This window comes from Salvelinus alpinus, chromosome 22 (assembly GCF_045679555.1).
Source record: "Salvelinus alpinus chromosome 22, SLU_Salpinus.1, whole genome shotgun sequence".
Lineage (NCBI taxonomy): Eukaryota > Metazoa > Chordata > Actinopteri > Salmoniformes > Salmonidae > Salvelinus > Salvelinus alpinus.
In genome coordinates this window covers 39,065,311-39,092,600 of record NC_092107.1, presented here as the reverse complement: position 1 = coordinate 39,092,600, position 27,290 = coordinate 39,065,311, and the positions used below count along the sequence as shown (strand labels likewise).

Sequence of the window (27,290 nt, the reverse complement as noted above, 5' to 3'; positions counted from 1 at the left end):
GGTGGGTTCCACAAAAAAGCTGAACTCATCATGAGGGGCCACAGTTGCTTGTGTGTCTGTGCGTACCTACACCATACCCCCTCCCCACACACATTGAGTGCCAAAATCAATGAGGAACCATCGGCAGGGAATTCGACCCTGATGATTACTAAGTTTAGAGATCCTGGCAGCTAGACTAACTTACTAATCTAATTATGTTTGCTGACATGGGCTAATTGAGTAACTATCAGTGACTGACATGAGAGAAAAACTGCTAATGCACAACCAAATATTCTACTATACTAATTTGCAGCAGTAAATTGAGACCCAAAGTGAGCAGATTGACAGCTCAAGCAGTAACCCTACCTCCTAGAGCTAGCTGACAGCTACAACAGTAACTCTACCTCCTAGAGCTAGCTGACAGCTCCAGCAGTAACTCTACCTCCTAGAGCTAGCTGACAGCTCCAGCAGTAACCCTACCTCCTAGAGCTAGCTGACAGCTCCAGCAGTAACTCTACCTCCTAGAGCTAGCTGACAGCTCCAGCAGTAACCCTACCTCCTAGAGCTAGCTGACAGCTACAACAGTAACTCTACCTCCTAGAGCTAGCTGACAGCTCCAGCAGTAACTCTACCTCCTAGAGCTAGCTGACAGCTCCAGCAGTAACTCTACCTCCTAGAGCTAGCTGACAGCTCCAGCAGTAACCCTACCTCCTAGAGCTAGCTGACAGCTCCAGCAGTAACCCTACCTCCTAGAGCTAGCTGACAGCTCCAGCAGTAACCCTACCTCCTAGAGCTAGCTGACAGCTCCAGCAGTAACTCTACCTCCTAGAGCTAGCTGACAGCTACAACAGTAACCCTACCTCCTAGAGCTAGCTGACAGCTCCAGCAGTAACCCTACCTCCTAGAGCTAGCTGACAGCTCCAGCAGTAACTCTACCTCCTAGAGCTAGCTGACAGCTCCAGCAGTAACCCTACCTCCTAGAGCTAGCTGACAGCTCCAGCAGTAACCCTACCTCCTAGAGCTAGCTGACAGCTCCAGCAGTAACTCTACCTCCTAGAGCTAGCTGACAGCTCCAGCAGTAACCCTACCTCCTAGAGCTAGCTGACAGCTCCAGCAGTAACCCTACCTCCTAGAGCTAGCTGACAGCTCCAGCAGTAACCCTACCTCCTAGAGCTAGCTGACAGCTCCAGCAGTAACCCTACCTCCTAGAGCTAGCTGACAGCTCCAGCAGTAACCCTACCTCCTAGAGCTAGCTGACAGCTCCAGCAGTAACCCTACCTCCTAGAGCTAGCTGACAGCTCCAGCAGTAACCCTACCTCCTAGAGCTAGCTGACAGCTCCAGCAGTAACCCTACCTCCTAGAGCTAGCTGACAGCTCCAGCAGTAACCCTACCTCCTAGAGCTAGCTGACAGCTCCAGCAGTAACCCTACCTCCTAGAGCTAGCTGACAGCTCCAGCAGTAACTCTACCTCCTAGAGCTAGCTGACAGCTCCAGCAGTAACCCTACCTCCTAGAGCTAGCTGACAGCTCCAGCAGTAACCCTACCTCCTAGAGCTAGCTGACAGCTCCAGCAGTAACCCTACCTCCTAGAGCTAGCTGACAGCTACAAGTGTCACTGCTATAAGCCTCAAGTATAGCTAGGTGATGATTTATGGAATTGTTAATAACCACTGCGATAAGCCGCTTTATACCTGTGTGTGTGTGTTCTTACCCAGTGCGTACCCTGGACTACATGTTTGGTAGAAGTTGTGTGTGTTCTTACCTGGTGGGTACCCTGGACAAACCTGTTCGGTAGAGGTTAGGTGTGTGCGTATGTTCTTACCTGGTGGGTACCCTGGACTACCCGTTTGGTAGAGGTTGGGTGTGTAGGTTGGAGCAGCAGTGGGGTAACCTCCTGGGTAGCCTACAGACAGAGGACAAGAGAGAGTCTTAAGGCCTCCGCAAGCTTCCCATCTGAAACAGTTTGAAACAGTTCATATATGATGAGAATTTGACAGCGTTTTTGTTCGTTTTAGTCTTCGGCAAAAGTTTTTTTCCGGCTGTTCGTGAACACAATTTTTTTTCTTGAAGGTGAGCCGAAGTCCATGTGATTGGTCAACAGTATGGATTCTTCAATGAAGTGTTTGTTTTCATTCAACGAGAGACAACACATTTTTTTCACTTGAGAAACACTGCACCCAACATCTTAGACGCACAATTTTCCGACTAAGACCTCCTCGGCAAAAACATCAACATTAATGACATATTTCTTGATTTATCTTAGATTGATTCTGACTATTTTGAGGAAGTGCTACTGCGTATGTTGTTGGTATGGGGTCTCAAGAGGGACAAACACTAAACATCTTTCTTGTTTTTCTAGTGAAGGTATTTTAAGGGAGTATGGGAGCAGATATTCACTTCGCCTAGACGAGTTCAGCTCGAAGCAAACCGAACCTATGTATGCGGACGCAACACACACACTGTCATACAACACACTCTGGGGTGAACGCAACACACACACTGTCATACAACACACTCTGGGGCGGACGCAACACACACACTGTTATACAACACACTCTGGGGCGGACGCAACACACACACTGTCATACAACACACTCTGGGGCGGACGCAACACACACACTGTCATACAACACACTCTGGGGTGAAAGCAACACACACACTGGTATACAACACACTCTGGGGTGAAAGCAACACACACACTGTCATACAACACACTCTGGGGCGGACGCAACACACACACACTGGAATACAACACACTCTGGGGTGAACGCAACACACACACACTGGAATACAACACACTCTGGGGTGAACGCAACACACACACACAAACTGTAATACAACACATTCTGGGAGGAACGCAACACACACATTGACATACAACACACTTTGGGGTGAATGTAGAGTTGTAAACATTGACATAGGACGACCTGTGGGTGTGTGTATATACAAGATTATCTCTCGGTCTTACAGTGTGTATGCATATGGTTTTAACACACACAGCAGGAGGGGGAGAGCTCTCCTGCTGAGTAAACACCTGTGTGTGTGTAGACAGTAGAACATGGTGCACACCAGGATACTACAGCATGTCGAACAGTGGTTCTGGCTGTTCATCTGTCTTCATTGTGTTTCACACAACCAGACAACTGGAACCAGAGTGTGTGTGTGTGTAAGTGTGTGTGTGTGTGTGTAAGTGTGTGTGTGTGTAAGTGTGTGTGTGTGTGTGTAAGTGTAATGATGAGATGAAACAGACGGCTAATCGGCTCACCAATTAGCAGACATTACAACCTCCAGTATAACCACTAACGAGACAAGGAATTGTTTATCTTTTCAGTGATTACACTGTGTGGGAGGAAGGTGAGAAATGAGAGGGATGGAGAGAGGGAGAGAGAGAGAGGGATGGATGAGAGAGAAAGAGAGAGAGGGATGGAGAGAGAGATGGAGAGAGATGGAGAGAGGAATGATGGAGAGAGAGATGGGTGGATAGAGAGAGAAGAAGCATGACACACAGGCAGCATCCATGTTGCTGTGTGTGTGTGGTATGTGGAGGTGACAGCTGTGTGGTTGGGGACAGTCATACATTCTGATAGATATCACACTCAGTCCCATCACACAGGCCCTGTCATAACCCTGTTATAGTGAATGGTAGCATCACACTGTGACATACAGGCCTGTCATAACCCTGTTATAGTGAATGGTAGCATCACACTGTGACATACAGTCCTGTCATAACCCTGTTATAGTGAATGGTAGCATCACACTGTGACATACAGGTCCTGTCATAACCCTGTTATAGTGAATGGTAGCATCACACTGTGACATACAGGTCCTGTCATAACCCTGTTATAGTGAATAGTAGCATCACACTGTGACATACAGGCCTGTCATAACCCTGTTATAGTGAATAGTAGCATCACACTGTGACATACAGGCCTGTCATAACCCTGTTATAGTGAATGGTAGCATCACACTGTGACATACAGTCCTGTCATAACCCTGTTATAGTGAATAGTAGCATCACACTGTGACATACAGGCCTGTCATAACCCTGTTATAGTGAATGGTAGCATCACACTGTGATATACAGGCCTGTCTTAACCCTGTTATAGTGAATGGTAGCATCACACTGTGATATACAGGCCTGTCATAACCCTGTTATAGTGAATGGTAGCATCACACTGTGACATACAGGTCCTGTCATAACCCTGTTATAGTGAATGGTAGCATCACACTGTGATATACAGGTCCTGTCATAACCCTGTTATAGTGAATGGTAGCATCACACTGTGACATACAGGCCTGTCATAACCCTGTTATAGTGAATGGTAGCATCACACTGTGATATACAGGTCCTGTCATAACCCTGTTATAGTGAATGGTAGCATCACACTGTGATATACAGGTCCTGTCATAACCCTGTTATAGTGAATGGTAGCATCACACTGTGACATACAGGCCTGTCATAACCCTGTTATAGTGAATGGTAGCATCACACTGTGATATACAGGTCCTGTCATAACCCTGTTATAGTGAATGGTAGCATCACACTGTGATATACAGGTCCTGTCATAACCCTGTTATAGTGAATGGTAGCATCACACTGTGATATACAGGTCCTGTCATAACCCTGTTATAGTGAATGGTAGCATCACACTGTGACATACAGGCCTGTCATAACCCTGTTATAGTGAATGGTAGCATCACACTGTGACATACAGGTCCTGTCATAACCCTGTTATAGTGAATGGTAGCATCACACTGTGATATACAGGCCTGTCATAACCCTGTTATAGTGAATGGTAGCATCACACTGTGATATACAGGCCTGTCATAACCCTGTTATAGTGAATGGCTGTCATACCATCTCCAAAGTCAGTCTCTGACCCATCAGATGGTTGTACAGGGGACTGATAGATCTGAACAGGCCACTTCCTGAACGTCTGCTGTCGGCGTAGGGATTGTGGGGCGTAAACGTTTAAATGTTCAAACTCATAAACAAAATTGGGATCCTTAACGTTGAGAAGAAAATGTTCCCTCTTTTTTTCTTCTTCAAATGAAAATCCCAGTCCAGCTGGCTCACCTGCTCTTTCTCCTCGCTAACGATGTCAGTGTGTTCAGTCTTGGGTCTGTTGCATGTAGAATATCCTAGCCTATTCATTGATGACAGGCTCTGCTTTACTGAAGACGCGAGACATTACAAGCCAAGATATTGTGAAATACAGCATCCCATTGCGAGATACAGCTTTGATTGCAGATAGTCAGAACCGTGCACTAGGCCTGTCTGCCTGATGGCCGAACCTACCTATACTGCGCCCCTCGGTTGCTTGCTATCAAAGATGCAAGTGTTTGCGTTCTCGGAAACACGGTAACTTATCAGTCTCCTCCGTTTCAAAAATTCGGAATCTTAAGGAGTTGATTCCTACCGGAAGATGTGTTTTGGCTGAACCCATTTAATCGACTGGTCAATTGTTTGGTCGATAGGCTGTTGGTCGACCACGGTTTCTTTAGTCGAGTATATATAATTATAATGGTGTACAAGACACCTGTCTGATTCACGCCTGTCTGAGTGGACTGATCCATTGTGGAGGCCGTGGGGATGGTACAGTCCATCACTCTAATTGGATATGGTTATATTATGTAATTAGAGTTATATTATGTAATTATAATTATGTAATTATAGTTATATTATGTAATTAGAGTTATATTATGTAATTATAATTATGTAATTATAGTTATATTATGTAATTATAGTTATATTATGTAATTATAATTATAGTTATATTATGTAATTATAGTTATATTATGTAATTATAATTATGTAATTATAGTTATATTATGTAATTATAGTTATATTATGTAATTATAATTATAGTTATATTATGTAATTATAGTTATATTATGTAATTATAGTTATGTAATTAGTTATATGTAATTATAATTATGTAATTATAGTTATATTATGTAATTATAATTATGTAATTATAGTTATATTATGTAATTATAATTATGTAATTATAGTTATATTATGTAATTATAGTTATATTATGTAATTATAGTTATATTATGTAATTATAATTATGTAATTAGTTATATTATGTAATTATAGTTATATTATGTAATTATAATTATGTAATTATAGTTATATTATGTAATTAGTTATATTATGTAATTATAATTATAGTTATATTATGTAATTATAGTTATATTATGTAATTATAATTATGTAATTATAGTTATATTATGTAATTATAGTTATATTATGTAATTATAATTATAGTTATATTATGTAATTATAGTTATATTATGTAATTATAGTTATGTAATTAGTTATATGTAATTATAATTATGTAATTATAGTTATATTATGTAATTATAATTATGTAATTATAGTTATATTATGTAATTATAATTATGTAATTATAGTTATATTATGTAATTATAGTTATATTATGTAATTATAGTTATATTATGTAATTATAATTATGTAATTAGTTATATTATGTAATTATAGTTATATTATGTAATTATAATTATGTAATTATAGTTATATTATGTAATTATAGTTATATTATGTAATTATAGTTATATTATGTAATTATAATTATGTAATTATAGTTATATTATGTAATTATAATTATGTAATTATAGTTATTATGTAATTATAGTTATATTATGTAATTATAGTTATATTATGTAATTATAGTTATGTAATTATAGTTAAATTATGTAATTATAGTTATATTATGTAATTATGTAATTATAGTTATATTATGTAATTATAGTTATATTATGTAATTATGTAATTATAGTTATATTATGTAATTATAGTTATATTATGTAATTATAGTTATATTATGTAATTATAATTATGTAATTATAGTTATATTATGTAATTATAATTATGTAATTATAGTTATTATGTAATTATAGTTATATTATGTAATTATAGTTATATTATGTAATTATAATTATGTAATTATAGTTAAATTATGTAATTATAGTTATATTATGTAATTATGTAATTATAGTTATATTATGTAATTATAGTTATATTATGTAATTATAGTTATATTATGTAATTATGTAATTATAGTTATATTATGTAATTATAGTTATATTATGTAATTAAGGTTATATTATGTAATTATAATTATGTAATTATAGTTAAATTATGTAATTATAGTTATATTATGTAATTATGTAATTATAGTTATATTATGTAATTATAGTTATATTATGTAATTATAATTATGTAATTATAGTTATATTATGTAATTATAGGTATATTATGTAATTATAGTTATATTATGTAAGAACAATGATGCAACACTAATACAAATGATATTATTTGAACAAATGCCCTTTCTCCCGCGTTAGATAGCGGTTGCTGTCCGCGGTTCAGAAACACTTCAGTGCGCTGTTTACCATGTTGCGGAATAGCAAAGTTACCCAGCATATTGGTGTTGAGAACAATGTGGTGGAGGCAGCAGAACGAGGAGACGAGAAAACAGCCCTTGCCTTAACTGTCTAAGAAAAGTGAGGAGAGAAAACCAACCGAATTAGGTCTATAATCAATAGCCTTTCTGTTAAATACGCCTGGCTTTATAAATCATCAATTTCATTAGAAATAAGACACATCCTGCTTCTATTTGAGTGTTTGTTTTATAGCTTACTGATTCTGTGAGGCTTGTCAACCACAACATGTTGGATAAACAATCTTAGCTATGCTGAAATAAAGGCTTCACACTGTTTTTAGGGGTAGAGCGGCCTCTCTGGTATTACTTCGATTTTTTGGTCAGAAAAATAATATTTATAATAATAATAATAATAATAATAATGTTCAATTTTCTTGATCTTCTTATTACTATCATTATAATAATGAGTAATGTCATTATCATTAGTAGACTTAGTATAGCAGCCTCGTATAACCACCATGTCATTATCATTAGTAGACTTAGTATAGCCACCATGTCATTATCATTAGTAGACTTAGTATAGCAGCCTCGTATAACCATCATGTCATTATCATTAGTAGACTTAGTATAGCAGCCTCGTATAACCATCATGTCATTATCATTAGTAGACTTAGTATAGCAGCCTCGTATAACCACCATGTCATTATCATTAGTAGACTTAGTATAGCAGCCTCGTATAACCACCATGTCATTATCATTAGTAGACTTAGTATAGCAGCCTCGTATAACCATCATGTCATTATCATTAGTAGACTTAGTATAGCAGCCTCGTATAACCACCATGTCATTATCATTAGTAGACTTAGTATAGCAGCCTCGTATAACCACCATGTCATTATCATTAGTAGACTTAGTATAGCAGCCTCGTATAACCACCATGTCATTATCATTAGTAGACTTAGTATAGCAGCCTCGTATAACCACCATGTCATTATCATTAGTAGACTTAGTATAGCAGCCTCGTATAACCACCATGTCATTATCATTAGTAGACTTAGTATAGCAGCCTCGTATAACCACCATGTCATTATCATTAGTAGACTTAGTATAGCAGCCTCGTATAACCACCATGTCATTATCATTAGTAGACTTAGTATAGCAGCCTCGTATAACCACCATGTCATTATCATTAGTAGACTTAGTATAGCAGCCTCGTATAACCACCATGTCATTATCATTAGTAGACTTAGTATAGCAGCCTCGTATAACCACCATGTCATTATCATTAGTAGACGTAGTATAGCAGCCTCGTATAACCACCATGTCATTATCATTAGTAGACTTAGTATAGCAGCCTCGTATAACCACCATGTCATTATCATTAGTAGACTTAGTATAGCAGCCTCGTATAACCACCATGTCATTATCATTAGTAGACTTAGTATAGCAGCCTCGTATAACCACCATGTCATTATCATTAGTAGACTTAGTATAGCAGCCTCGTATAACCACCATGTCATTATCATTAGTAGACTTAGTATAGCAGCCTCGTATAACCACCATGTCATTATCATTAGTAGACTTAGTATAGCAGCCTCGTATAACCACCATGTCATTATCATTAGTAGACTTAGTATAGCAGCCTCGTATAACCACCATGTCATTATCATTAGTAGACTTAGTATAGCAGCCTCGTATAACCACCATGTCATTATCATTAGTAGACTTAGTATAGCAGCCTCGTATAACCACCATGTCATTATCATTAGTAGACTTAGTATAGCAGCCTCGTATAACCACCATGTCATTATCATTAGTAGACTTAGTATAGCAGCCTCGTATAACCACCATGTCATTATCATTAGTAGACTTAGTATAGCAGCCTCGTATAACCACCATGTCATTATCATTAGTAGACTTAGTATAGCAGCCTCGTATAACCACCATGTCATTATCATTAGTAGACTTAGTATAGCAGCCTCGTATAACCACCATGTCATTATCATTAGTAGACTTAGTATAGCAGCCTCGTATAACCACCATGTCATTATCATTAGTAGACTTAGTATAGCAGCTTCGTATAACCACCATGTCATTATCATTAGTAGACTTAGTATAGCAGCCTCGTATAACCACCATGTCATTATCATTAGTAGACTTAGTATAGCAGCCTCGTATAACCACCATGTCATTATCATTAGTAGACTTAGTATAGCAGCCTCGTATAACCACCATGTCATTATCATTAGTAGACGTAGTATAGCAGCCTCGTATAACCACCATGTCATTATCATTAGTAGACGTAGTATAGCAGCCTCGTATAACCACCATGTCATTATCATTAGTAGACTTAGTATAGCAGCCTCGTATAACCACCATGTCATTATCATTAGTAGACTTAGTATAGCAGCCTCGTATAACCACCATGTCATTATCATTAGTAGACTTAGTATAGCAGCCTCGTATAACCACCATGTCATTATCATTAGTAGACTTAGTATAGCAGCCTCGTATAACCACCATGTCATTATCATTAGTAGACTTAGTATAGCATCCTCGTATAACCACCATGTCATTATCATTAGTAGACTTAGTATAGCAGCCTCGTATAACCACCATGTCATTATCATTAGTAGACTTAGTATAGCAGCCTCGTATAACCACCATGTCATTATCATTAGTAGACTTAGTATAGCAGCCTCGTATAACCACCATGTCATTATCATTAGTAGACTTAGTATAGCAGCCTCGTATAACCACCATGTCATTATCATTAGTAGACTTAGTATAGCAGCCTCGTATAACCACCATGTCATTATCATTAGTAGACTTAGTATAGCAGCCTCGTATAACCACCATGTCATTATCATTAGTAGACTTAGTATAGCAGCCTCGTATAACCACCATGTCATTATCATTAGTAGACTTAGTATAGCAGCCTCGTATAACCACCATGTCATTATCATTAGTAGACTTAGTATAGCAGCCTCGTATAACCACCATGTCATTATCATTAGTAGACTTAGTATAGCAGCCTCGTATAACCACCATGTCATTATCATTAGTAGACTTAGTATAGCAGCCTCGTATAACCACCATGTCATTATCATTAGTAGACTTAGTATAGCAGCCTCGTATAACCACCATGTCATTATCATTAGTAGACTTAGTATAGCAGCCTCGTATAACCACCATGTCATTATCATTAGTAGACGTAGTATAGCAGCCTCGTATAACCACCATGTCATTATCATTAGTAGACTTAGTATAGCAGCCTCGTATAACCACCATGTCATTATCATTAGTAGACTTAGTATAGCAGCCTCGTATAACCACCATGTCATTATCATTAGTAGACTTAGTATAGCAGCCTCGTATAACCACCATGTCATTATCATTAGTAGACTTAGTATAGCAGCCTCGTATAACCACCATGTCATTATCATTAGTAGACTTAGTATAGCAGCCTCGTATAACCACCATGTCATTATCATTAGTAGACTTAGTATAGCATCCTCGTATAACCACCATGTCATTATCATTAGTAGACTTAGTATAGCAGCCTCGTATAACCACCATGTCATTATCATTAGTAGACTTAGTATAGCAGCCTCGTATAACCACCATGTCATTATCATTAGTAGACTTAGTATAGCAGCCTCGTATAACCACCATGTCATTATCATTAGTAGACTTAGTATAGCAGCCTCGTATAACCACCATGTCATTATCATTAGTAGACTTAGTATAGCAGCCTCGTATAACCACCATGTCATTATCATTAGTAGACTTAGTATAGCAGCCTCGTATAACCACCATGTCATTATCATTAGTAGACTTAGTATAGCAGCCTCGTATAACCACCATGTCATTATCATTAGTAGACTTAGTATAGCAGCCTCGTATAACCACCATGTCATTATCATTAGTAGACTTAGTATAGCAGCCTCGTATAACCACCATGTCATTATCATTAGTAGACTTAGTATAGCAGCCTCGTATAACCACCATGTCATTATCATTAGTAGACTTAGTATAGCAGCCTCGTATAACCACCATGTCATTATCATTAGTAGACTTAGTATAGCAGCCTCGTATAACCACCATGTCATTATCATTAGTAGACTTAGTATAGCAGCCTCGTATAACCACCATGTCATTATCATTAGTAGACTTAGTATAGCAGCCTCGTATAACCACCATGTCATTATCATTAGTAGACTTAGTATAGCAGCCTCGTATAACCACCATGTCATTATCATTAGTAGACTTAGTATAGCAGCCTCGTATAACCACCATGTCATTATCATTAGTAGACTTAGTATAGCAGCCTCGTATAACCACCATGTCATTATCATTAGTAGACTTAGTATAGCAGCCTCGTATAACCACCATGTCATTATCATTAGTAGACTTAGTATAGCAGCCTCGTATAACCACCATGTCATTATCATTAGTAGACTTAGTATAGCAGCCTCGTATAACCACCATGTCATTATCATTAGTAGACTTAGTATAGCAGCCTCGTATAACCACCATGTCATTATCATTAGTAGACTTAGTATAGCAGCCTCGTATAACCACCATGTCATTATCATTAGTAGACTTAGTATAGCAGCCTCGTATAACCACCATGTCATTATCATTAGTAGACTTAGTATAGCAGCCTCGTATAACCACCATGTCATTATCATTAGTAGACTTAGTATAGCAGCCTCGTATAACCACCATGTCATTATCATTAGTAGACTTAGTATAGCAGCCTCGTATAACCACCATGTCATTATCATTAGTAGACTTAGTATAGCAGCCTCGTATAACCACCATGTCATTATCATTAGTAGACTTAGTATAGCAGCCTCGTATAACCACCATGTCATTATCATTAGTAGACTTAGTATAGCAGCCTCGTATAACCACCATGTCATTATCATTAGTAGACTTAGTATAGCAGCCTCGTATAACCACCATGTCATTATCATTAGTAGACTTAGTATAGCAGCCTCGTATAACCACCATGTCATTATCATTAGTAGACTTAGTATAGCAGCCTCGTATAACCACCATGTCATTATCATTAGTAGACTTAGTATAGCAGCCTCGTATAACCACCATGTCATTATCATTAGTAGACTTAGTATAGCAGCCTCGTATAACCACCATGTCATTATCATTAGTAGACTTAGTATAGCAGCCTCGTATAACCACCATGTCATTATCATTAGTAGACTTAGTATAGCAGCCTCGTATAACCACCATGTCATTATCATTAGTAGACTTAGTATAGCAGCCTCGTATAACCACCATGTCATTATCATTAGTAGACTTAGTATAGCAGCCTCGTATAACCACCATGTCATTATCATTAGTAGACTTAGTATAGCAGCCTCGTATAACCACCATGTCATTATCATTAGTAGACTTAGTATAGCAGCCTCGTATAACCACCATGTCATTATCATTAGTAGACTTAGTATAGCAGCCTCGTATAACCACCATGTCATTATCATTAGTAGACTTAGTATAGCAGCCTCGTATAACCACCATGTCATTATCATTAGTAGACTTAGTATAGCAGCCTCGTATAACCACCATGTCATTATCATTAGTAGACTTAGTATAGCAGCCTCGTATAACCACCATGTCATTATCATTAGTAGACTTAGTATAGCAGCCTCGTATAACCACCATGTCATTATCATTAGTAGACTTAGTATAACAGCCTCGTATAACCACCATGTCATTATCATTAGTAGACTTAGTATAGCAGCCTCGTATAACCACCATGTCATTATCATTAGTAGACTTAGTATAGCAGCCTCGTATAACCACCATGTCATTATCATTAGTAGACTTAGTATAGCAGCCTCGTATAACCACCATGTCATTATCATTAGTAGACTTAGTATAGCAGCCTCGTATAACCACCATGTCATTATCATTAGTAGACTTAGTATAGCAGCCTCGTATAACCACCATGTCATTATCATTAGTAGACTTAGTATAGCAGCCTCGTATAACCACCATGTCATTATCATTAGTAGACTTAGTATAGCAGCCTCGTATAACCACCATGTCATTATCATTAGTAGACTTAGTATAGCAGCCTCGTATAACCACCATGTCATTATCATTAGTAGACTTAGTATAGCAGCCTCGTATAACCACCATGTCATTATCATTAGTAGACTTAGTATAGCAGCCTCGTATAACCACCATGTCATTATCATTAGTAGACTTAGTATAGCAGCCTCGTATAACCACCATGTCATTATCATTAGTAGACTTAGTATAGCAGCCTCGTATAACCACCATGTCATTATCATTAGTAGACTTAGTATAGCAGCCTCGTATAACCACCATGTCATTATCATTAGTAGACTTAGTATAGCAGCCTCGTATAACCACCATGTCATTATCATTAGTAGACTTAGTATAGCAGCCTCGTATAACCACCATGTCATTATCATTAGTAGACTTAGTATAGCAGCCTCGTATAACCACCATGTCATTATCATTAGTAGACTTAGTATAGCAGCCTCGTATAACCACCATGTCATTATCATTAGTAGACTTAGTATAGCAGCCTCGTATAACCACCATGTCATTATCATTAGTAGACTTAGTATAGCAGCCTCGTATAACCACCATGTCATTATCATTAGTAGACTTAGTATAGCAGCCTCGTATAACCACCATGTCATTATCATTAGTAGACTTAGTATAGCAGCCTCGTATAACCACCATGTCATTATCATTAGTAGACTTAGTATAGCAGCCTCGTATAACCACCATGTCATTATCATTAGTAGACTTAGTATAGCAGCCTCGTATAACCACCATGTCATTATCATTAGTAGACTTAGTATAGCAGCCTCGTATAACCACCATGTCATTATCATTAGTAGACTTAGTATAGCAGCCTCGTATAACCACCATGTCATTATCATTAGTAGACTTAGTATAGCATCCTCGTATAACCACCATGTCATTATCATTAGTAGACTTAGTATAGCAGCCTCGTATAACCACCATGTCATTATCATTAGTAGACTTAGTATAGCAGCCTCGTATAACCACCATGTCATTATCATTAGTAGACTTAGTATAGCAGCCTCGTATAACCACCATGTCATTATCATTAGTAGACTTAGTATAGCAGCCTCGTATAACCACCATGTCATTATCATTAGTAGACTTAGTATAGCAGCCTCGTATAACCACCATGTCATTATCATTAGTAGACTTAGTATAGCAGCCTCGTATAACCACCATGTCATTATCATTAGTAGACTTAGTATAGCAGCCTCGTATAACCACCATGTCATTATCATTAGTAGACTTAGTATAGCAGCCTCGTATAACCACCATGTCATTATCATTAGTAGACTTAGTATAGCAGCCTCGTATAACCACCATGTCATTATCATTAGTAGACTTAGTATAGCAGCCTCGTATAACCACCATGTCATTATCATTAGTAGACTTAGTATAGCAGCCTCGTATAACCACCATGTCATTATCATTAGTAGACTTAGTATAGCAGCCTCGTATAACCACCATGTCATTATCATTAGTAGACTTAGTATAGCAGCCTCGTATAACCACCATGTCATTATCATTAGTAGACTTAGTATAGCAGCCTCGTATAACCACCATGTCATTATCATTAGTAGACTTAGTATAGCAGCCTCGTATAACCACCATGTCATTATCATTAGTAGACTTAGTATAGCAGCCTCGTATAACCACCATGTCATTATCATTAGTAGACTTAGTATAGCAGCCTCGTATAACCACCATGTCATTATCATTAGTAGACTTAGTATAGCAGCCTCGTATAACCACCATGTCATTATCATTAGTAGACTTAGTATAGCAGCCTCGTATAACCACCATGTCATTATCATTAGTAGACTTAGTATAGCAGCCTCGTATAACCACCATGTCATTATCATTAGTAGACTTAGTATAGCAGCCTCGTAAAACCACCATGTCATTATCATTAGTAGACTTAGTATAGCAGCCTCGTATAACCACCATGTCATTATCATTAGTAGACTTAGTATAACCACCATGTCATTATCATTAGTAGACTTAGTATAGCAGCCTCGTATAACCACCATGTCATTATCATTAGTAGACTTAGTATAACCACCATGTCATTATCATTAGTAGACTTAGTATAGCAGCCTCGTATAACCACCATGTCATTATCATTAGTAGACTTAGTATAACCACCATGTCATTATCATTAGTAGACTTAGTATAGCAGCCTCGTATAACCACCATGTCATTATCATTAGTAGACTTAGTATAGCAGCCTCGTATAACCACCATGTCATTATCATTAGTAGACTTAGTATAGCAGCCTCGTATAACCACCATGTCATTATCATTAGTAGACTTAGTATAACCACCATGTCATTATCATTAGTAGACTTAGTATAGCAGCCTCGTATAACCACCATGTCATTATCATTAGTAGACTTAGTATAGCAGCCTCGTATAACCATCATGTCATTATCATTAGTAGACTTAGTATAGCAGCCTCATATAACCACCATGTCATTATCATTAGTAGACTTAGTATAGCAGCCTCGTATAACCACCATGTCATTATCATTAGTAGACTTAGTATAGCAGCCTCGTATAACCACCATGTCATTATCATTAGTAGACTTAGTATAGCAGCCTCGTATAACCACCATGTCATTATCATTAGTAGACTTAGTATAGCAGCCTCGTATAACCACCATGTCATTATCATTAGTAGACTTAGTATAGCAGCCTCGTATAACCACCATGTCATTATCATTAGTAGACTTAGTATAGCAGCCTCGTATAACCACCATGTCATTATCATTAGTAGACTTAGTATAGCAGCCTCGTATAACCACCATGCCATTATCATTAGTAGACTTAGTATAGCAGCCTCGTATAACCACCATGTCATTATCATTAGTAGACTTAGTATAGCAGCCTCGTATAACCACCATGTCATTATCATTAGTAGACTTAGTATAGCAGCCTCGTATAACCACCATGTCATTATCATTAGTAGACTTAGTATAGCAGCCTCGTATAACCACCATGTCATTATCATTAGTAGACTTAGTATAGCAGCCTCGTATAACCATCATGTCATTATCATTAGTAGACTTAGTATAGCAGCCTCGTATAACCACCATGTCATTATCATTAGTAGACTTAGTATAGCAGCCTCGTATAACCACCATGTCATTATCATTAGTAGACTTAGTATAGCAGCCTCGTATAACCACCATGTCATTATCATTAGTAGACTTAGTATAGCAGCCTCGTATAGCCACCATGTCATTATCATTAGTAGACTTAGTATAGCATCCTCGTATAACCACCATGTCATTATCATTAGTAGACTTAGTATAGCAGCCTCGTATAACCACCATGTCATTATCATTAGTAGACTTAGTATAGCAGCCTCGTATAACCACCATGTCATTATCATTAGTAGACTTAGTATAGCAGCCTCGTATAGCCACCATGTCATTATCATTAGTAGACTTAGTATAGCAGCCTCGTATAACCACCATGTCATTATCATTAGTAGACTTAGTATAGCAGCCTCGTATAACCACCATGTCATTATCATTAGTAGACTTAGTATAGCAGCCTCGTATAACCACCATGTCATTATCATTAGTAGACTTAGTATAGCAGCCTCGTATAACCACCATGTCATTATCATTAGTAGACTTAGTATAGCAGCCTCGTATAACCACCATGTCATTATCATTAGTAGACTTAGTATAGCAGCCTCGTATAACCACCATGTCATTATCATTAGTAGACTTAGTATAGCAGCCTCGTATAACCACCATGTCATTATCATTAGTAGACTTAGTATAGCAGCCTCGTATAACCACCATGTCATTATCATTAGTAGACTTAGTATAGCAGCCTCGTATAACCACCATGTCATTATCATTAGTAGACTTAGTATAGCAGCCTCGTATAACCACCATGTCATTATCATTAGTAGACTTAGTATAGCAGCCTCGTATAACCACCATGTCATTATCATTAGTAGACTTAGTATAGCAGCCTCGTATAACCACCATGTCATTATCATTAGTAGACTTAGTATAGCAGCCTCGTATAACCACCATGTCATTATCATTAGTAGACTTAGTATAGCAGCCTCGTATAACCACCATGTCATTATCATTAGTAGACTTAGTATAGCAGCCTCGTATAACCACCATGTCATTATCATTAGTAGACTTAGTATAGCAGCCTCGTATAACCACCATGTCATTATCATTAGTAGACTTAGTATAGCAGCCTCGTATAACCACCATGTCATTATCATTAGTAGACTTAGTATAGCAGCCTCGTATAACCACCATGTCATTATCATTAGTAGACTTAGTATAGCAGCCTCGTATAACCACCATGTCATTATCATTAGTAGACTTAGTATAGCAGCCTCGTATAACCACCATGTCATTATCATTAGTAGACGTAGTATAGCAGCCTCGTATAACCACCATGTCATTATCATTAGTAGACTTAGTATAGCAGCCTCGTATAACCACCATGTCATTATCATTAGTAGACTTAGTATAGCAGCCTCGTATAACCACCATGTCATTATCATTAGTAGACTTAGTATAGCAGCCTCGTATAACCACCATGTCATTATCATTAGTAGACTTAGTATAGCAGCCTCGTATAACCACCATGTCATTATCATTAGTAGACTTAGTATAGCAGCCTCGTATAACCACCATGTCATTATCATTAGTAGACTTAGTATAGCAGCCTCGTATAACCACCATGTCATTATCATTAGTAGACTTAGTATAGCAGCCTCGTATAACCACCATGTCATTATCATTAGTAGACTTAGTATAGCAGCCTCGTATAACCACCATGTCATTATCATTAGTAGACTTAGTATAGCAGCCTCGTATAACCACCATGTCATTATCATTAGTAGACTTAGTATAGCAGCCTCGTATAACCACCATGTCATTATCATTAGTAGACTTAGTATAGCAGCCTCGTATAACCACCATGTCATTATCATTAGTAGACTTAGTATAGCAGCCTCGTATAACCACCATGTCATTATCATTAGTAGACTTAGTATAGCAGCCTCGTATAACCACCATGTCATTATCATTAGTAGACTTAGTATAGCAGCCTCGTATAACCACCATGTCATTATCATTAGTAGACTTAGTATAGCAGCCTCGTATAACCACCATGTCATTATCATTAGTAGACTTAGTATAGCAGCCTCGTATAACCACCATGTCATTATCATTAGTAGACTTAGTATAGCAGCCTCGTATAACCACCATGTCATTATCATTAGTAGACTTAGTATAGCAGCCTCGTATAACCACCATGTCATTATCATTAGTAGACTTAGTATAGCAGCCTCGTATAACCACCATGTCATTATCATTAGTAGACTTAGTATAGCATCCTCGTATAACCACCATGTCATTATCATTAGTAGACTTAGTATAGCAGCCTCGTATAACCACCATGTCATTATCATTAGTAGACTTAGTATAGCAGCCTCGTATAACCACCATGTCATTATCATTAGTAGACTTAGTATAGCAGCCTCGTATAACCACCATGTCATTATCATTAGTAGACTTAGTATAGCAGCCTCGTATAACCACCATGTCATTATCATTAGTAGACTTAGTATAGCAGCCTCGTATAACCACCATGTCATTATCATTAGTAGACTTAGTATAGCAGCCTCGTATAACCACCATGTCATTATCATTAGTAGACTTAGTATAGCAGCCTCGTATAACCACCATGTCATTATCATTAGTAGACTTAGTATAGCATCCTCGTATAACCACCATGTCATTATCATTAGTAGACTTAGTATAGCAGCCTCGTATAACCACCATGTCATTATCATTAGTAGACTTAGTATAGCAGCCTCGTATAACCACCATGTCATTATCATTAGTAGACGTAGTATAGCAGCCTCGTATAACCACCATGTCATTATCATTAGTAGACTTAGTATAGCAGCCTCGTATAACCACCATGTCATTATCATTAGTAGACTTAGTATAGCAGCCTCGTATAACCACCATGTCATTATCATTAGTAGACTTAGTATAGCAGCCTCGTATAACCACCATGTCATTATCATTAGTAGACTTAGTATAGCAGCCTCGTATAACCACCATGTCATTATCATTAGTAGACTTAGTATAGCAGCCTCGTATAACCACCATGTCATTATCATTAGTAGACTTAGTATAGCAGCCTCGTATAACCACCATGTCATTATCATTAGTAGACTTAGTATAGCAGCCTCGTATAGCCACCATGTCATTATCATTAGTAGACTTAGTATAGCAGCCTCGTATAACCACCATGTCATTATCATTAGTAGACTTAGTATAGCAGCCTCGTATAACCACCATGTCATTATCATTAGTAGACTTAGTATAGCAGCCTCGTATAACCACCATGTCATTATCATTAGTAGACTTAGTATACGAGTCGTTCATGATTTGAAATGCAATCGAGCATTTTAGTTTTAAAATAAAATAAAGCGAGCCTTGAATAATTAGCTTAAACAACAAATAAACAGTTACATTTTGGGAATATGACTGTTTTCAGTCTTAGCAGATTTTTGGATTGACAGTTCTGGTCACTTAGTGATGGACTTCAGAAGCACTGCTCCTTTACAGACAAGTAAAATGCCCGTTCAGTGGCTCTTCAAAATGACCTCCAGAGAAGAGAAGGTTTGAGTAGGCATTTAAATTTCGTGGTATCGAATTGGTAGTTACAGTCTTGTCTCATCGTTGAGAGGCGAAGGTCGAGTGCCAACCAAACCGCACTGCTTCTTGACACAATGCCCACTTAACCCGGAAGCCAGCCGCACCAATGTGTCAGAGGAAACACTGTCACACCTGGCGACCGTGTCAGCGGGCACTGCGCCCGGCCCGCCACAGGAGTCGCTAGTGCACGATGGGACAAGTACATCCCTGCAGGCCAAACCCTCCCTAATCCGCACGACGCTGGGCCAATTGTGCGCTGCCCCATGGGTCTCCCGGTCGCGGCCGGCTGCGACAGAGCCTGGACTCGAACCCAGAATCTCTAGTGGCACAGCTAGCACTGCCTTAGACCACTGTGCCACTCGGGAGGCCCTAGACATTCCTAATAGGACCATTATTCTGCATTGTGAATTGATGAGGAATTTTATGATTTTCTCTTATAGTTTTAATGGGAAAATGATAGAAAATGGCAATTTAAACGTTAAGCAAATTTCCTAGTAAGGATCCAGCAGGACACATCTTAGACCAGATCTGTTTACTTCTGTCATTTCTGTCTACCGTTAGCTAGCCCAATCACTTCAGTTTGATTAGAGGGTGTTGATTGGTGGGTGGGAGCAAGGTAATGTGTGTCTCACCTGTGTAGGCCATGTTCTTGGGGTTACCGTAGGGAGCTCCAGGCTGAACAGGACTGTAGACAGGATTCATACTGCTGGATAATCTGTTCTTACTGAGGGGGAGAAAGTGAGTGGGAGAGAGAGAGAGACGGGGGATAGGCGGAGAGAGAGAGAGAGACACGGGGGATGGGAGAGAGAGAGAGGGGGGGGGATGGGGGAGAGAGAGACAGGGGATGGGGGAGAGAGAGAGAGACGGGATATGGGAGAGAGAGAGAGACGGGGATAGGGGGAGAGAGACGGGGGGTAGAGACAGGGGATAGGGGGGAGAGAGATGGGGGATAGGGAGAGAGAGACAGGGGATAGGGGGAGAGAGAGAGACAAGGGATAGGAGAGAGAAACAAGGGACGGGGAGAAGGGGGGAAACATGTTAGAGCACATAGCAGGACAAGTGGGGTCTCTTTATAAGGTACTCAGTCAAAAACAACAGGACAAGCCGTGTCTCTTTAATAGTTACTCAGTCAAAAACAACAGGACAAGCCGGGTCTCTTTAATAGTTACTCAGTCAAAAACAACAGGACAAGCCGGGTCTCTTTAATAGTTACTCAGTTTAAAACAACAGGACAAGCCGGGTCTCTTTAATAGTTACTCAGTTTAAAACAACAGGACAAGCCGGGTCTCTTTAATAGTTACTCAGTTTAAAACAACAGGACAAGCCGGGTCTCTTTAATAGTTACTCAGTTTAAAACAACAGGACAAGCCGGGTCTCTTTAATAGTTACTCAGTTTAAAACAACAGGACAAGCCGGGTCTCTTTAATAGTTACTCAGTTTAAAACAACAGGACAAGCCGGGTCTCTTTAATAGTTACTCAGTCAAAAACAACAGGACAAGCCGGGTCTCTTTAATAGTTACTCAGTTTAAAACAACAGGACAAGCCGGGTCTCTTTAATAGTTACTCAGTTTAAAACAACAGGACAAGCCGGGTCTCTTTAATAGTTACTCAGTTTAAAACAACAGGACAAGCCGGGTCTCTTTTAATAGTTACTCAGTTTAAAACAACAGGACAAGCCGGGTCTCTTTAATAGTTACTCAGTTTTAAACAACAGGACAAGCCGAGTCTCTTTAATAGTTACTCAGTTTAAAACAACAGGACAAGCCGGGTCTCTTTTAATAGTTACTCAGTTTAAAACAACAGGACAAGCCGGGTCTCTTTAATAGTTACTCAGTTTAAAACAACAGGACAAGCCGGGTCTCTTTAATAGTTACTCAGTTTTAAACAACAGGACAAGCCGCGTCTCTTTAATAGTTACTCAGTCAAAAACAACAGGACAAGCCGGGTCTCTTTAATAGTTACTCAGTTTTAAACAACAGGACAAGCCGGGTCTCTTTAATAGTTACTCAGTTTAAAACAACAGGACAAGCCGGGTCTCTTTAATAGTTACTCAGTTTAAAACAACAGGACAAGCCGGGTCTCTTTAATAGTTACTCAGTTTAAAACAACAGGACAAGCCGGGTCTCTTTAATAGTTACTCAGTTTTAAACAACAGGACAAGCCGGGTCTCTTTAATAGTTACTCAGTTTAAAACAACAGGACAAGCCGGGTCTCTTTAATAGTTACTCAGTTTAAAACAACAGGACAAGCCGGGTCTCTTTAATAGTTACTCAGTTTTAAACAACAGGACAAGCCGGGTCTCTTTAATAGTTACTCAGTTTAAAACAACAGGACAAGCCGGGTCTCTTTAATAGTTACTCAGTCAAAAACAACAGGACAAGCCGGGTCTCTTTAATAGTTACTCAGTCAAAAACAACAGGACAAGCCGGGTCTCTTTAATAGTTACTCAGTTTAAAACAACAGGACAAGCCGGGTCTCTTTAATAGTTACTCAGTTTAAAACAACAGGACAAGCCGGGTCTCTTTAATAGTTACTCAGTTTAAAACAACAGGACAAGCCGGGTCTCTTTAATAGTTACTCAGTTTTAAACAACAGGACAAGCCGCGTCTCTTTAATAGTTACTCAGTCAAAAACAACAGGACAAGCCGGGTCTCTTTAATAGTTACTCAGTTTTAAACAACAGGACAAGCCGGGTCTCTTTAATAGTTACTGAGTTTTAAACAACAGGACAAGCCGGGTCTCTTTAATAGTTACTCAGTTTAAAACAACAGGACAAGCCGGGTCTCTTTAATAGTTACTCAGTTTAAAACAACAGGACAAGCCGGGTCTCTTTAATAGTTACTCAGTTTAAAACAACAGGACAAGCCGGGTCTCTTTAATAGTTACTCAGTTTAAAACAACAGGACAAGCCGGGTCTCTTTAATAGTTACTCAGCCAAAAACAACAGGACAAGCCGGGTCTCTTTAATAGTTACTCAGTTTAAAACAACAGGACAAGCCGGGTCTCTTTAATAGTTACTCAGTTTAAAACAACAGGACAAGCCGGGTCTCTTTAATAGTTACTCAGTTTAAAACAACAGGACAAGCCGGGTCTCTTTAATAGTTACTCAGTTTAAAACAACAGGACAAGCCGGGTCTCTTTAATAGTTACTCAGTTTTAAACAACAGGACAAGCCGAGTCTCTTTAATAGTTACTCAGTTTAAAACAACAGGACAAGCCGGGTCTCTTTAATAGTTACTCAGTTTAAAACAACAGGACAAGCCGGGTCTCTTTAATAGTTACTCAGTTTAAAACAACAGGACAAGCCGAGTCTCTTTAATAGTTACTCAGTTTAAAACAACAGGACAAGCCGGGTCTCTTTTAATAGTTACTCAGTTTAAAACAACAGGACAAGCCGGGTCTCTTTAATAGTTACTCAGTCAAAAACAACAGGACAAGCCGGGTCTCTTTAATAGTTACTCAGTCAAAAACAACAGGACAAGCCGGGTCTCTTTAATAGTTACTCAGTTTAAAACAACAGGACAAGCCGGGTCTCTTTAATAGTTACTCAGTTTAAAACAACAGGACAAGCCGGGTCTCTTTAATAGTTACTCAGTTTAAAACAACAGGACAAGCCGGGTCTCTTTAATAGTTACTCAGTTTTAAACAACAGGACAAGCCGAGTCTCTTTAATAGTTACTCAGTTTAAAACAACAGGACAAGCCGGGTCTCTTTTAATAGTTACTCAGTTTAAAACAACAGGACAAGCCGGGTCTCTTTAATAGTTACTCAGTTTAAAACAACAGGACAAGTCGGGTCTCTTTAATAGTTACTCAGTTTTAAACAACAGGACAAGCCGCGTCTCTTTAATAGTTACTCAGTTTAAAACAACAGTACAAGCCGGGTCTCTTTAATAGTTACTCAGTTTAAAACAACAGGACAAGCCGGGTCTCTTTAATAGTTACTCAGTTTAAAACAACAGGACAAGCCGGGTCTCTTTAATAGTTACTCAGTCAAAAACAACAGGACAAGCCGGGTCTCTTTAATAGTTACTCAGTCAAAAACAACAGGACAAGCCGGGTCTCTTTAATAGTTACTCAGTTTAAAACAACAGGACAAGCCGGGTCTCTTTAATAGTTACTCAGTCAAAAACAACAGGACAAGCCGGGTCTCTTTAATAGTTACTCAGTTTAAAACAACAGGACAAGCCGGGTCTCTTTCTCACACAATCTTCATTCATAAAGAGGAGATGAACAGAGCGAATCATACCATCTATAACACATCCTCATCATGTGTGTACTTACCTTATCCTACTGTGTAGGTCTTACTGGTGTGAGAACGCCTAGTGCCTGTCCATACCTCATGTGTGTTTGGTTGGTGCATAGAAACTATGAGTTGGTGTGTGTGTTTTACCTCTTGTACATGTCTGGTGTGTGTGTTGTACCTTGTGTGTGTGTTGTACCTCGTGTGTGTGTGTGTGTGTGTATTGTACCTTGTGTGTGTTGTACCTTGTGTGTGTGTGTGTTGTACCTCGTGTGTGTATGTGTGTATTGTACCTCTTGTGTGTGTGTGTGTGTGTATTATACCTTGTGTGTGTGTGTCGTACCTCGTGTGTGTGTGTATGTATTATACCGCGTGTGTGTGTATTGTACCTCGTGTGTGTTGTACGTCGTGTGTGTGTGTTTATTGTACCTCGTGTGTGTGTGTTTATTGTACCTCGTGTGTGTATTATACCTCGTGTGTGTGTGTATTGTACCTCGTGTGTGTGTGTGTGTATTATACCTCGTGTGTGTGTATTCTACCTCGTGTGTGTGTGTATTGTACCTCCTGTGTGTGTGTGTGTGTGTGTGTGTGTCGTACCTCTTGTGCGTGTCTGGTTGGTACATGAAACTGTATTTGTCAGTGGGGTGCCCGCTCGCCATTCTCGCTGTATGCAAATGAGGAAGAGGTGGGAGTGGATATGCAAATCTGAAATTAAAACAGCAACAGATCATGATTATAATGAAGCACATCAATCACAGTCGTGGTAGAGGCCTGTGTTTACGTGGTGGGATCTTATGCTGAGCGGTTGTACTAGTGTGTGTGTGTGTGTGTGTGTGAGAGAGAGTTGCATGTTCATAGTTGTATTAATTGATTTGTGTGTTTATGTACACTGAGGGTACAAACATTATGAAAACCTGCTCTTTCCATGACATAGCTTTTACCTGGATTCACCTGGTCAGTCTATGTCCCCTTATTGATGTCACCTGTTAAATCCACTTCAATCAGTGGAGATGAAGGGGAGGAGACGGGTTAATGAAGGATTTTTAACCCTCGACACAATTGAGACATGGATTGTGTACGTGTGCCATTCAGAGTGTGTCAAGAACTGCAACGCTGCTGGGTTTTTCACGCTCAACAGTTTCCCGTGTGTATCAAGAATGGTCCACCACCCAAAGGACATCCAGCCAACTTGACACAACTGTGGGAAACATTGGAGTCAACATGGGACAGCATCCCTGTGGAAGGCTTTCAACACCTTGTAGAGTCCATGACCCGACAAACTGAGGCTGTTCTGAGGGCAAAAGGGGCTGCAACTCAATAGTAGGAAGGTGTTCCTAATGTTTTGTACACTCAGTGTATGTCTCTCTGTATGTGTGTATATGTAGGCATCTGTGTGTGTGTGTGTGTGTGTGTGTGTGTCCATGCAAAGCAACCCTCAGACAGGCGTAGCCCCAATGCACACCAGCAAAACAATGGAGGCAGCAAAGCAAACACACCATCTGCCACTGAGAAGGAACAAAAAGAAAGAGAAAGAAAGAGAGGAAGAGAGATCGAGAGAGGAAGAGAGAGAGAATATAGGGATTTGCCAAATGATCCACCAAGCAATGGATCAATACACAAATGAGCTGATCACAGCAAATGTGTTGAGTCAAGTGTGTGCGTGCGCCTGTCAGTCAGTCAGTCAGTGTGGTGCTCTGATTTGTGTGCCCCATATGTATTTTACTGCTGAGTGTAGACTGTGTACATGTTATTTAGTGTTGCTCTGTGTGTGATTAATCAGGCCTTGACAGGATCACCTCCTGCTGCTGATAGAAAATAAAGGTGCCCCATGTGCTCTACATCCCTCCATTTCTCCCTCCACTCTCTGCCTCTCTTTCTCGCTCCCTCGTTCGCCGGGTCAGGGGGGGTTCTAGAGTCAGCAGGGTCAGGGGGGGTTCTAGACTCAGCAGGGTCGGGGGGTTCTAGACTCAGCGGGGTCGGGGGTTCTAGACTCAGCAGGGTCAGGGGGGTTCTAGACTCAGCGGGGTCTGGGTTCTAGACTCAGCGGGGTCGGGGGGTTTCTAGACTCAGCAGGGTCGGGGGGGGGGGGGGGGGGTTCTAGACTCAGCAGGGTCGGGGGGGGTCTAGACTCAGCAGGGGCAGGGGGTTCTAGACTCAGCCGGGTCAGGGGGTTCTAGACTCAGCAGTCAGGGTTCTAGACTCAGCAGTCAGGGTTCTAGACTTTCTACAAGGCTACTGAAAAAGTGTTGTTTTCAATAGGCGTGAGGTGTTGCAATGTGAACATGTTCAAATGCACTGTGTTGTGGGGATATTTTGTGTTGAGTTTTGGGGAAACATTTGTTTTTAAACTAACGCATCAAAATTTGGCAGGCCGATACTTACCATCAACAGACAATTACATTCACACCCACTGGTAACTGACGAGAAAAACTCCTTGTTGAGGAATGTGATTACTTTGCTTCTTTCTTGTAAATATTTGAGGTCTTTATTACTTTGCATTTGTAAATGTTTTATAATTTGTGTACATGCAGGGCTCCCTTGCAAAACAGGCCTCGGTGGTCTCAATGGGATATCAAATTAAAATACACAAAAACATCTAGTGGTTTAAACACTGTGGCTGTGAGGGACTGGAGGTCCATCTGCACTCACTGGAGGCCTCAGACACACAGTACTGTTACTGGGAAACCCTTTACAAACTGATAGCTGGAGACTAGTGGAGGCCCATCTCTCTCTCTCCACCCCTTCACGCATCCACTGTTCTCTACCTCGTCTCTCCTACCACCCTATACGGCCCCAGGCAGACACACAGCCTGAGGCTCCATCCAGACAGAGCAGCTATGTG

General features: G+C 39.4%; 1 protein-coding gene across 3 annotated transcripts in view; it reads right to left on the bottom strand.

The window, feature by feature from the left end:
- The window catches only part of LOC139549495 (protein FAM168A-like), a 57,764-nt gene that overhangs the window by 15,450 nt on the left and 15,024 nt on the right, over positions 1–27,290 (bottom strand). For 2 of the 3 annotated variants that reach the window (XM_071360055.1, XM_071360056.1), the window contains exons 2-4: positions 25,046–25,153; positions 20,838–20,929; positions 1,801–1,881 (exon numbers count right to left, since the gene is read on the bottom strand). In XM_071360055.1, coding sequence (XP_071216156.1) covers positions 1,801–1,881; positions 20,838–20,929; positions 25,046–25,107 — 235 coding nt within the window. In that variant the 5' untranslated portion in view covers positions 25,108–25,153. The remainder of the gene's footprint in view (positions 1–1,800; positions 1,882–20,837; positions 20,930–25,045; positions 25,154–27,290) is intronic. The other variant, XM_071360057.1, reaches the window with a different exon arrangement.